The 13,895-nt window shown below is 40.5% G+C and overlaps 1 protein-coding gene across 2 annotated transcripts in view; it reads right to left on the minus strand.

Moving 5' to 3' along the window:
* Positions 1–3,373: 3,373 nt before the first annotated feature.
* LOC147024214 (bMERB domain-containing protein 1-like) overlaps positions 3,374–13,895 on the minus strand; it is a 43,368-nt gene continuing 32,846 nt past the window's right edge. For both annotated transcript variants that reach the window (XM_085883916.1, XM_085883914.1), the window contains exons 3-6: positions 12,472–12,545; positions 7,434–7,548; positions 5,224–5,303; positions 3,374–4,105 (exon numbers count right to left, since the gene is read on the minus strand). In XM_085883916.1, coding sequence (XP_085740042.1) covers positions 3,990–4,105; positions 5,224–5,303; positions 7,434–7,548; positions 12,472–12,545 — 385 coding nt within the window. In that variant the 3' untranslated portion in view covers positions 3,374–3,989. The remainder of the gene's footprint in view (positions 4,106–5,223; positions 5,304–7,433; positions 7,549–12,471; positions 12,546–13,895) is intronic.

The raw sequence follows: 13,895 nt of genomic DNA on the forward strand, positions 1-13,895 counted from the left end.
ACGCAAAAAAGAGCATCAACATTTACAAAAGAGGTAAAAGCCAAATGGAGATCAACAATCTGCCTCTTGACCCATTAGGGCTAGGCCCTTACTTTCACCTCAAACCTTTCCTCCAAGCCTACTCCATCGCTATGCTGCACTCTCGTCGATACCGCATTGACACTCCACCACCCATCCTCCCCATCCTTTACCCCCACCCCCTCCCCTCCCCTCCCACCCTGCATATTTGGACTGACAGTCGTGCCTGGTTGTGAGAGGGAAGGAAGGAACCGTTCCCATTCTCCGTTCTGCTGTCTCCTTCCCGGAATGAATGATGGCACTGTCTGTTGTCTGAGTAAGACCATATAAGGTTGAAACTGTAAGTGCTAAGGGATAAATCTGCTCTTCTGTGTCTTTTGCCTTTGCTTTGTTGCTGACGTGCTTCATAATTATTGCCTTGTTTGTGTGAATGAAGCATTGCTATTTGCTTGTTGAACATTTTTCAAATCGACTTGCTTGTCCTTCCCTTCATTGGTCTGGCATAGCATGTATGTAATAGATAGATGGGAAGTTTTTGCTGATTGGCTCCGTCGATAAGCCAACGCCACACTCGCGTTTCCGCTTGGCCGTCATAAGTACTCAGGTGCACGTTGAGGGCACGGTCCCTAGTTGAGGTCATTTGGTCACCAATAGGTAACACAACATCGATGGCGTGAGGACCCTGCCAGACCTAATTATCCCAACCAGCGTCCATGGTTGCTCAACAACCCGTCGGGCCGTGGAGTTGGCTGGAGGCCTCAAGGTTAGAGAGCAAGCGGCGGGTCCAGCGACCACCCCGTGGATCTCCTCCATACTCAAACCCCGACCCGTAACTATCATTTGCTCATCCCTTCACTGAGCCCTTCATATCGTGTAACATGTATACTGCATTTATATCTACAGATGTACAAGTATGTACAGTATAAGCAAACCCTTACCAGAGTCATGGTTTTTGTCACTGTCAATAGCTGCAGGCTGTGCAGGGCATGATTTTTAGCTCATGTAAACTTTTGTCGGGTGAGTTTATGTGATCGAGCAGTGTCCATAGGTTAGCTAGTCAGTCAGTCAGTCAGTCAGTCAGTGAGTCTGTAAACACTTCAGTCATTATCGCTTGAACCACATTCAATTTTGGTGAAACTTGGCCAAAAACTTCATATCTGATGCCTAACGAAGGTGTATTGACCGCATCAAAATCCACATTCATTAAAGGGATCTATGGGGGTAGGGGGGTTTGACCCCCCCTAAAATAGGTATTTGCTTTCTTCTCAAAAACTACACGCACTATTTTGATGAAACTTGGCCACAACCTTCATCACCTGTGATGTACCAAAGTTTGTTCACAGCATTAAAAATAAATAAATAATATTTCAGGGTCAAAAAAGGGGGTTTGAATAACTGTTGCTCCTGATCCAGGTGAGCTTCAGGACCCGCAGTCCGATTTATTTATTTATTTATTTATTTTCCCTGGGAATTAGATCGGAATCCTGAGTTTGATATCGAAGAAATTTTCTGATATTCATCGCCAACACTAGATAGGCTTTTTCCCGCGAACACGAACCTTTTCCTCGTGAAGCGTGTCAAAGACCAATTCTTACAAAAATGCGAACTGTCCTCGGGGCATAAGGCAAACTCAGCCATAACGGACCCCAGTGTAATAACGGACCCGAGAGCACTCCAACAAAAAATGATATATCATTCCTCTGTAGTGGTCGAGTCTGGCTATGACCCCACCCAGGTCCTTCATTTATTATGACATATTAAAGTTACTGCCTATGATTTTAAAGTTGATCAACGATCCTTTGAAAAAAAATTCAGTGAGTGAATGTTGATGTGCTGAAAAAAAACCCAAAACTGGCTAAATGCAGTTTGCTTGTGTTTATCCAGGACCACAGCAGAGGAAGAGATGGAAGACGAAGAATAAAAGGGATAAATAACCTAATTTGTTGAAGCCACCATTGCTTAACACTTGGTTCCTTTAGAAAACGATAATTGCTGCAGGTATGATCCTCCGATTGGTCATTACAATCTGGAACGAAACGCTGGATTATCTTCACAATGGTATGACAGCCATGTGTAAAACCAAGCCGTGCGTCATCATGCCAACGTGACGTCATCGCCTCGGTGCGTCTTGTTGTGGTGTATTAATTTTTAAATCCGATTAAAAACAAAGTTTGTTGTGGTACGGGTGCAATACCCAAGAGAGAACGTTGCTTCCTTCCGTTGGAATCATTGTAATTCTTTCAGCTGTTATTGTGCTCTGGCTGGTGGTATTTATCAACATTCTGAGGATGAACAAATGGCTGATTCTGCGATGTCGCGTTCTGTATTTTTCGTTATTGTGAGTTGGTTGTTTGTTTTTATACAAGGTCTAAGGCTGGTAATGGAGCTGCCCTCCCATATAACCTCCCATTCTGAGCTCTTTCAACCAGCGCAAGAATAAAAGGCGTCCTTTTTTTTCTTTATTTCTTTCTTTCTTTCTTTCTTTCTTTCTTTCTTATATCGTGGTATTTTTTTACCACGGGCTTCTGCTAGTTCATGCCATTATTAGCTCGCCTGTTCGAAGAACAGAGAGCTATAGCGATACCCCCGGCGTGAGCGTGAGCGTGAAAATGTTAGTTTTTGGTGCGTTATTTTTTCCTTTCTAATGTTTTTATCGACCACACTATTTTTTATATGCCATATATATATATATATATATATATATATATATATATATATATATATATATATATATATATATATATATATATATCGGGGCGCATAATGTGATACCTGTCGTCCATCCATCCGTCTGTCTGTCTGTCCGTCCGTTCCTGTCCGCACTCTAACTCCCAAAGTTTTCAACTTTCACGTTTCATATTTGCTACATAGGTACAGACTGTGGAGACGGTGTGTCGCAACATACCTTCGTCATCTAAAGTGGTTGCCATGGCAACCAGGATGCTGTTTTCCATGTATAAGCACAATTCTGTATATACCTTCTTGTTCGGGCGTATATTGTGCTCACTTGCGCTCTTGTTACTGATTACAATCTACAAATACATATATTGCTTTAAAATTATACTTCACTGCAATGCTTTATCAAAAATATTAATTATTAGACGAGTCTTTTAAAAACGATAAATGTATAAACAGGCGAGCATTGGGTGGCTTTGACACCAACTCTGGTAATGATTACATTGATGAGTAAATTAAATAAATTATTTATTGAATAAGTTATATGCCCTTTGTTCGGTTGGATCCATGTTGATCCGACGTGCTTTAATTTTGTTTGGATGGGGATATCTCAAAACCATTCAACTGTCCAAAAAATCCACATCTTGCAATCTACAAAAAAATCCACAAAAAAAAGTGCTCCAACTCTTACAAACAGTTTTATTCTTGCTTCGGTGTGCATAATTAAACAGAAATTGACACAAACGTCACCCAGGTTGAAATAAACACATGCACACATTCAAACAACGTGGCATACAAGAAGTATAGACCCAAGTAAGATAGATCGGTTTGGAAGGTCAGTCAATGGATGTTTTATCTGTACTCGTCTTCAACAGTGCCGACCAATGATTATATGCTTCCATTGTTGATGTAACAGAGTTCTCCAGTTATTCTCATATATTTGGTCAAATCATTTATTTAGATCCCCGAACGTTGCACGAGTTGTCGGTGTTTACTCGTCGGCTCGTAGTTTGTTGATGTTCCAACAGCAAATTATGTTGAATGTACCATGTATTCCTTTGAGCTCATTGATGTGTTCATCTCGTAGACTCGAGCAGAAACACCATTTGTTGTTCGGTGAAGCTCGCAGACGTTCCAGTGTTCTTGGAACAATAACTCTGGTGTCACTGCTGGAGTGCTTCCTAGAAAGTGAACCAATCGATAAGTAGAAAATTTTTCAATATCAATAAAGACACAAGAACCCATGCATGCCACAACATGCAGAGAAGATCGTGAGGTGGGCCTGGAGACTTCATTTAGCGGGTCAAGGCCGTCAGAGGTAGGCAGCAGGAATTCCAGCAATACTGCAGGATTTCCAGGGAGGTGCGTGCCAGCGAGGGCTTCTCAACCGGAGGTTGTGTCCCAGCGAGCCCTGTTTAAGTGGCATGTAGATAATATATGAAGGTTACCGCTTATTATCATGCACATGATATAATACCGTCTGTAACCTGTTTAATCCATCGACGGTGTCTGTGTGGCCAAGATGTCAATCCAAAAAACCCACTCTTTTATAATTTATCACCGAATCTTTTGCATTTATCCAATTATAGATAGGACAGCAAGCTAACTTCCTTTTATGAGTGCTGCATGTGTTATGTATGTATCTGCTGACTCGTGTGGTTCTTCCCTGGGACGACAAGGGCATCCATGTTTGGCAGAAATGCAATGGTGCTGCATCAGGTGCCCTGAGAAATCCAGCACGGCTTTGTGTCGTAAACAGAGGAGAGTCTCAAATGTGATGCTGCGTTGTCATCAACACTTCTGTGTCCATTCCTATTACCTACCTCGCAGCCAAACTCAAACTCAAATTTGTTTTAAGTGAGACCGCTGCGGTTGGTGCCAACTCATCCTGTTCCAACAGTGAATGGGGTTGACTCCAGGTCAATCCGGTATTCATTCGAGAACCGATTAAATTCACTCCAGATTGCCGTGTTGTACATGTCGCCTGCTGAGCTTTGCGGTCAGATTTAAAGCTGTGTCGATTCAATAACTTGATACTAAACCCACTCGATTTTGGATTCACTAGATTGCCGTAAAGTCGGTCTCACCAGTACATCAAATATTTTGAATCCACTGAGACTAACAGTGGTAATGATTCCTGGAAGATTTATATGATGTGAAGCTGATTGATTGCCAAGCACGTATATAATCTCTCCGCATCGGTTAATATCCTGATTGCACAAGGACATTGAAAACCAATGACGAATAACCCTGCTGATTCTGGTATTTGGAAAGGCTACCAGCTGGATCAAAGGCTTGCTCTTTTGAACGATAATTTGCCATTTCTAACTTACTCAAAAAAGTCAAACATTAAATGAAGAGAGATCCCTTCCAAAAAAAAAAACAGTGTAGTCCGTGATGTCGTGGACAGTGGTGTCCATGCATCACAGAATAGCAGTTTATTGTTGGTTCTGACTGAAGTGAGAATGAAACTCAATATGACACAACAGAGAGAATGTTGCTAACAACGATATTGAGAAATACACTTACCGGATGTGGCAGGTTCAATGGTGTTCTTCTTCAGGACCCTCTTTGCAGATGATGCTCTCTCTCTGTCCTCTTCCTGTTCCCTGCAAAGAGGTAAAGATTTTCTGCTATGCTTTTGCAATAAGACTGGGACATTAAGAATCTGTAATCACATCCTCAACGATTTCAAATCCCACACCCTGCCAACACCCTCCCTCCTTCCGCTTTCTGTTCAGCATCTTTTTCTTTTTCTGTTTTTTTTTTTTTTTAAACACCGAAATTATTTTGGACAGGATGATCAGGTACGAAAAACTGTGGCCCAGAAATATAACGATCAAAGTTTGCAGAAAATACGAATTGAGAAAGTAAATTGGGAGTGGACTGAAAATTGAGGACAAATCCAATATTTAAACCACAGACCTCTCTTCCATCTTGTATCCACATGACATTAAGAAGTTTGCGTGCAATTCCAACACGCCGCTCAAAAGGAATATCTGAATAAGCCTCAGCAGTCATTCAAAGATAAAATTCGGTTTAAATACCCCCCTGCCCCTCCGACAAGGTTGGAGACGGGGGACATTAAAATGAGCTCTGTCTGACCGATCATCTGTCCATGTACTTTTGTGTCTGCAATATTTTTTTTATAAAACTGTTGAACATTTCGCTCTCATATTGCAGATATTTATTCCTCATGACATGATCTCAACATGATTAGATCATGGCTGTGGTTGGCTGATTCTTTTGCCATGGTAATCATCTCGGTAATTTTGCTTGTGTACGATACTTGTGAGGCTCTTATTGCCTGGTTTCTTGTTGAATAGGGTGTGTATGTGTATATATTAGTAGGGTGTGCTTACACAATGTGTAAGCATACAAACCGTTTCCCATTGTCTCGGGTCGCTCCCCTGCATTTTTTCATTTATTTATTTTTTCATCTCTGGATGTTGTCTGTCGATTGTGATGTTTTTTCCAGTGTACCGGCTTTGATGTCCATCGGCATTCAAAATTTCAGCTTTCTACATCATCCGGAAGATAGCAATCTTTAATATCAGCCAGTCAGTGAATCAGTGGTTAGAAAGAGCTTTATATGTTAGATATAGTGTGTGCGTGCTAGTTACTGTTGTTGACTGCTATTTCCACATGTTGGTGGGTTTCAGGAGGTGGAACTTATACCACTGGGTGGAGCACTTACCCCCGCCAGGCTGAACAGTTGACGTTTTGTATCCCACTGATATGTGGGATCTGGATCCGGACCTGAACCAACTCATCCACCAAGTTTTGTCGTAACTATTTCACAACATTTTGAAATGTCGTGCTACATCTCATTTTTGACCCCATCTCTAAATGGTGACCAATCACTTGAAAAGTTTTTTTATTTTTTTTTATTCTCGTATACGGATCTGGATCTTCACCAAAATCGAATCGATTCGTCCTTGTGACATATCCAACCTATCCACCAAGTTTCGTCAATCTCTCCATCACTTTTTGAGACGTCGTGCTCACAAATAAACAGACGGGTGAAAACAAAACCTCCATCCACCTTTGGTGGTGGAGGTAATAAATGGATGGCCTTCAGAAATACATGATCGGTAAAGTAAATGCATACTTCATGAATAATGCACGATTTCAAATTTTGATGGATGTGAAAGAATATATATATATATATATATATATATATATATATATATATATATATATATATATATATATATATATATATATATATATATATTCATATGCCATCATCCCATGATTATGTGAGCATCCGAAAAGAAAATTACATCTTGGGTGGGCTTCACGGATGGCAAACCACCTGCTCCTGGTGTCTACAGGGAGGTCCTGGGCAGGATGCACGTACGTGATCCCATCATTATGCCACCATCCATCATGAACATGTGGTTGGTTGAACATGATACATAATTACAGTATTGCCCTTGGCTACTGAAATCGAGAATGTGAATTATTTACTTTTGGATAATCTATGAGGCACGCATGGAGGGTGGCAAAGACTAATTGAGAAAGGTGGGGAAGGGGAGGTGAGGTTGATAAAGAAAAATAAAGTTAAATGTGATGAGAGCAAGGGTAGCGGAGGGAAGGGTAATAGAGGGTGAGAATCAAAACTTGCGCTTCATTTTTATACAGCATGTAATAAATAGATTCCCCTTTGAAGGTACTGCAAGCTCAACAAAGTTTGACATGATAGTTCAGTGAAATGGAAAGGACACAAAGGCTACCTTCTCCTCTCAAGCTCCAGATCTTCCACCAAAATATCTCTCTTGTCAACCAGGGCCTGGACCATGCTCATAATCTCTTCCTCACGCTGTCGTGACCAGGTCGGTCTTGCTTCATCTGCACCACAAAGCCAACTCAAGAACAACTGTTTGAAATACTTTGCTGGTAGGAGCACTTTTAAATTTTATATTCTTTTATTTTTGAAATATCATTTATGTCACAATAATAATCCCAGAACATCTCATGTTGATTCCAATGTACACATTATATGCCGGTATTCCCTTACCAAAATGTCCTGTATGATTAATTATAATATTGTTACGGATTTCAGAATCCGGTCTGATGAATGCTTCCACACGTCCAGGTCCTCAGACAGTTATTTCCTTAAATGCATGTTCAGATTAGCCCCATCCCCATGTCTAATGGGATCTTAAATGTGATGCGTTGAGAAGGGAAAAGAATAGATCCCCTCTCTCATGGGAAGCTTTTTTTTTTCTTTACGACAGACACGTTTACACAGCATTTTTCGCGAGCGCTGGCGCCCGCTTTATTTCTCCTCAGCAACGTTTATGCACATATTTCTTTCACGAGCGCCGACACCCGCATTTTTTGGAGCGCACGGGTTGTCATGGTAACGGTGCGCAAGTGGGGAGGGGTGAGCTTGGGGGGACTCTGCGCCTGCCGAAACGGGCCGCAGATATAAAAAGAATTGGAGGTCCGTACAGAAGGAGAAGACAGCGAGAGAGGAAGCGCGCGAGAAGAGAAGTGGGCAAGCGAGCCAAAAAGGAAGCGCGAGCGAGCCAGCGTGAGAAAGCGAGAGTAGAAGCGAGCCAGAGAGGAAGCGCGCAAGCGAGGAAGCGAGTGAATGAGCGTGTGGGTGTCTGACCAGCGCCAACGAGACAATTTGTCCTTCCCAGTGCTTGAACAAGCGAGCGTGTGGTGTGGGTGTGGGTGTGAGCAGCGCCGACGAGTGAGGCACAGGTCAGTCACGAGTGAGGCGCGAGTCAGTCACCAACGGACCGTGTGGGTCACTGGACGTCACCAGTTTCGTGAAGTGTGAGGAGCTGCCCGAGTCGCAGCACCAGGGTCTAAACCCACGACAGACGATCTCGGTGCCCCCCCCCCCCCACCAGATGTCGACTGGCATCCAAGGCTGTTGGCGAGTGGGTGCACGGCAAAGCTGGGTGCTGGCGACGGACGTGACACACGCACACATTTCAGGACGTTTTCACTTCACGACTCTTCCCCCTCCCCCTCCCCCTCCCGAATGATCTGCTTGGTACCCTTGTATGTGTTTCATTTTAAGTAAGTCAACCCCCGATAAGCATCTGCTCTTTGTCTCTTTCCTATCATTTTGATTGATTTTGCCTTATTAACTATTCATTTATTTACCACAGAAAATAAAAAGTTATTTTTAGTTATTTATTTTATTATTAATAAATCATTTGTCCACTTCCAACCTGTCCGTGATTGGCCTTTCCTTCCATTGGTCTTGCATTGTCCAAACCGAGATAGACTGGGAGGTAATTACCACAGATTTTACCAAAAATCGTCGGCACGCACCAGCGGTTAAAACGCTCGGCGCCCAAATTGAAATCTAATCGAGATCTAATCTAATCGGGTGCTTTGCCGAGGGCGTGCTCCCCACTCAGGTAACCACGTGACCTATAGTTAAACGGCATAATTAGATGGTGGACACTGGAACTCGGAGTTGACTGGGTGGCGTTCGTGGTTTTAAAACAACCCACCGTACCACAACGTTAATTGTGAGCGGTGGCTCCAGGTCCGGCTCTACCGAGGACAACCGGGGATTAATCCCCTAGAGTGACAAGCTGGTGTCTCGGTACCCGTGGCCGCTACAATATTTTAAAATTATTCAAGAGACTTGCAAAGATAACCATGGTGTTACTGTAAAATATCAAGAATCCCAAAACAATTAGGTGTTTCGATTTATTATAAACCACCCCTCCCTATTCCATCTCCAGGCGCTGCACAACGTCATCAGGCGGCAAAAGCACCTGGGGATGGCTCGCGCCAAAAGGGTGTACTCGGTTTTTACTCTGTTTCTTGCAAAATCTAAGTGTGTGTGTGTGTGTGTGTGTGTGTGTGTGTGTGTGTGTGTGTGTGTGTGTGTGTGTGTGTGTGTGTGTGTGAGTGTGTGTGAGAGAGAGTGTGAGAGTGTGAGAGTGTGAGAGTGTGAGAGTGTGAGAGTGAGAGAGTGAGAGAGTGAGAGAGTGAGAGAGTGAGAGAGTGAGAGAGTGAGAGAGTGAGAGAGTGAGAGAGTGAGATAAATATATATATATATATATAAATATATATATATATATATATTTTTATCTATATATATATATATATATATATATATATATATATATATATATATATATATATATCGATATCACCTTCAGGTCACAATTTTAAACCGATCTTCACAAAACTTCACCACATGGTTGAGTTTGTCATAAAGAAGAAGCCAATTGTTTTTGACGTCAAAGGGTCAACATAGGCCAAAAATCCTCAATTCAACGAGCCAATTATTTTTGACGTTAACATCGACCAATAGGTCAACAACTTTGGTGGTATTTCTAAAATCCTCAATTTTCATCCGAACGACTTGAAATTTGAAGAGGAGTTGCATATTTGGTGATTAAACTCAACCACCAATTATTTTTGAGGTCAAATTTGTATTATAGATTTTGTAAGTGTCGTGCTCTGCACGACGTCGTCTTCTTGTTTGTGACTTGCGAAAATTGAAGATTTTTCAAGTTTTTTTGGTCGGTTGCATGCGTTATTCTGTCTGTCTATCTGTCTGTCTACTACTTTATATGTTTATCGCCGACAGGTCACAATTTTAAACCAATCTTCACGAACTTTACCACATTGTAGAGTTTGTCAAAAGCAAGCAGCCTCTTGTTTAAGGTCAAAAGGTCAACAAATTTGTCAAATTTCTAAAAATCCTCAATTTTCATCTGATTGACTTGAAATTTGAAGATGAGTTGCATATTTGGTCATTGAATTAAACCACCAATTATTTTTGAGGTAAAAATCGGCCAAAAGGTCAACATAGGCCAAAGGTCAACAACAACAACTAAGGTGCGATTCTAAAATCCTCAATTCTCATCCCATTGACTTGAAATTTGAAGAGGATTTGCATATCAGGTCACTGAATTCAATGAACAAGTATTTTTGAGGTCAACATAGGACAAAAGATCAACATTGGCCAATCATTTGACAGTCATTTCTAATTTTGTCAATTTTCATCCATTTGACTTGAAATTTGAAGAGAATTTGTGTATTTTGTCATTGAATTCAACCACCAATTATTTTTTGTTTTATGGTTTTCAAATTTGTTTTATGGATTTCCCAAGTATCATGCTATACATGACATCTTTCTTGTTTATTTGTTCGAGTGATATCTCAGCCATCCTTTGAGCACAATAGTGAACAATTGCTTTGGCAAAAACAGTATTCTTTATTTTTTGATTAATCAATTGATTGATTAATTACTTCATTATAATCGATTTATTAATTACTTATTTACTTTCTTTTTCATCTGGGCAATATCTCAGACACCTTTTGAGATAGGAAACAGACACTTAGACATGACAGTGAACAAGTGATTTGGCTATAAAAGGTATTTTTGATTTATTGACAAATTGATTATTTTTTCAATTGATTACTTTATTAATTAATTTTCAAAAAGTTACAGATTCAAATGAAACGTGGTTTAGGCATGTTATTCACGAATTGATTTAGAAATTAATTATTTTACGATTATTATTTATTTTAATTATGCAATTAATCAATTATTGTTCACCACTTCCTCCCAATTCCATCTCCATGCACACTGCATGCCGCCAAAAGCTCCCCGGTAATGCCATGTGCAGGATTTGTTGTGTATTTATTTGGCAAGGCGGTGATGTACTTTGAATGCACCTCTATTTGGTATTATTATTATTATTATGATATTCTATAGGCGAACCATTTCTAAAGGATCTTTTATAGGAATTTCCCATTGTACATGATCGTCCAAAATAATTCCTGCAGAATTATTTACATCCTTAGTGGCATATTATATTACTCATAAGATACCTTTCAGCCATTTTGATGAGTAGACGCATCACATCAAATCCCAATTGTAACATTCCTCATTGGGACTTTGTTTTACAAAAACTACAAGTAAAAGTATGTGTCCCCAGTGACGGAAAAAGTTTGAGTTAATCCATCAATTTAAATTATTTCATGGACTTTAAAAAGGTGACTTGTGTTGCATTAAAAAAAGAAATCCGGATTCAGCATTGCCATGTCGTCTATTTTGAGACAAGCCACACAACGATATAACGAGGTGTATATAAATGAATTTAAAAAAAAATTAATTACATTTACTACTACTCCATATTGGGGGGTAAAAAAAAACATTGAACCGTTGTGTCTCATTTGTAGAACCTTCTGAACTCTTCACATATCTATGAATTTGATGCTATGTAACCAGTATTTAACATTAAAATAATGAGATTGGTGCATGGATTTTAGATTTCTTACAAGGAATGGATGAATGAGTCATTGACCAGGTGGATTGAAACGAAACAAAATTGGGCATCTACATCTTCTTCTTCTTCTTTCGGCTGCTCCCGTTAGGGGTCGCCACAGCGAATCATCCGTATGATCCGCATAGTGATTTGGCACATGCTTTACGCCGGATGCCCTTCCTGACGCAACCCTGGTCGCCTCTTACGACACAGGGATATGGTACACCTATTTTAACCGGGGTATACACTGGCCCAGTACACTGGTACTCATTTCGCCGACCTCGGAAGGATGACAGGATCAGTCAACCCCCTGGTGTATTAATTCAGTGGCCCAACGGGGCTTGAACTCAGGACCTTTTGGATCCCAAGCTGCTGCCCTAACCACTGCGCCAACACCAGGCTTCAAAATTGGGCATCTACATATGTGTGCAAAATGGTGGATTCTTTTTTTCATCCCTCCACCCCCAACTTTTGCAGTCATGGTTCCTAAAATAAATAAGCAAAAACTTACCAGGTAATAGCTGCAGCTTTTTCAGCTCTGTTTTGAGATTTTCAATGTCTTGACACAACTGAAAGTCCTCAACCCTGAAAAAGAACAAGTTTGGTCTATTTTCACATTAATTTAGTACAAATTACATCACAAACAAAACATTACACTGCAACTGCAGGGTGAATTCAGGTGACTCGTATTGAATCATCATTCCTCTCATCACATTCCCACCAGTTTATATTGTAACCACAGCTAGGTGTTTCAATTAAGTGGTGTGCAAATACCTCGAAATATTCTTCATCCAACTTGTGCATGATAAAAACCTCAGGATTTTTACAGAACAATTCCTACTTCAACCCAAAATGATTATCAACATGACCAAATGGTACTTTATGTTTTTTTTTTTTTGTTTTTTTTTTTTACAGCAAATCGATTTACATTTATAACAAGAGGGAGCATTTAACTCTGTGGAGTTTTGCTGCAGATATAGATATTACTTTTAGATTTGAAAATGAATGATCCATATTAAAGTAGATCTGCATGTACACACACACACACACACACACACACACACACACACACACACACACACACACACACACACACACACACACACACACAATAATAACCTCCCTAAATTGATGCCTCTGGGTAATCTAGTTTTGTTTTTTTTTATACAGCTCACAGACGATTTTATGTCATTCCAACGAAACAGCCATTTTGGTAGGATGGCAAAATGGCTTTCCTACAGCTCATTGAGGAGCTTGTGCCTGTAACGGGATGCAGGACAGGACATCAGTATACTTTCACATTAATTACCAATACATTTTCTAGACTATGTGCACATCAATACACTTTATGGGATACATTAACTGGGAGTCAGAATCGTGAGATAAATGCTTACTTGGGAACGATAAAAAACCCACACATCGCATCTGTTTTTGAGTGTCTTTGCGACGAAATTATTTGCAAACATTATTGTGACTGATGAGCACTCCATTGCATCGTTTTAAAGTGTTTGTTGTTTTCAAGTGATTTTACAATCAGGTTGATAACTTTGAACCTTTCTTGATTATAAAATAGCTCCGGTGGTGCAAGACCACGGACTACAAAGTTTTGGTGCTACATTTACGTATATCCCATCTGCTTGCATTCCTTGGAGGATATTAAATATCCCACGGTATATTCTGCAAAGAGTAGGCGAGTTATCACCGGCATGCTGAAATAATTAAAAACAAATTCCTGCCACAGTCAGTTGAACATCACGTCGAGACAGCCTGTTCGTGAAATACTTAAGGCAAAAAAAATTTCCTCTGACGACCCCACGAGAAACGATTAATTGGGGCCCTTGAAATACGACTCATAGTAGTAGCAGTAATTGTTGTGTATTTTTAGCCAATTCTGAGATTTTGGAAGCCTCTGGGGTATTCTGACGACTTCCCATT

This window comes from Eptatretus burgeri, chromosome 6, assembly GCF_056783735.1.
Source record: "Eptatretus burgeri isolate ZD-2024b chromosome 6, Ebu_testis_v1, whole genome shotgun sequence".
NCBI lineage: Eukaryota > Metazoa > Chordata > Myxini > Myxiniformes > Myxinidae > Eptatretus > Eptatretus burgeri.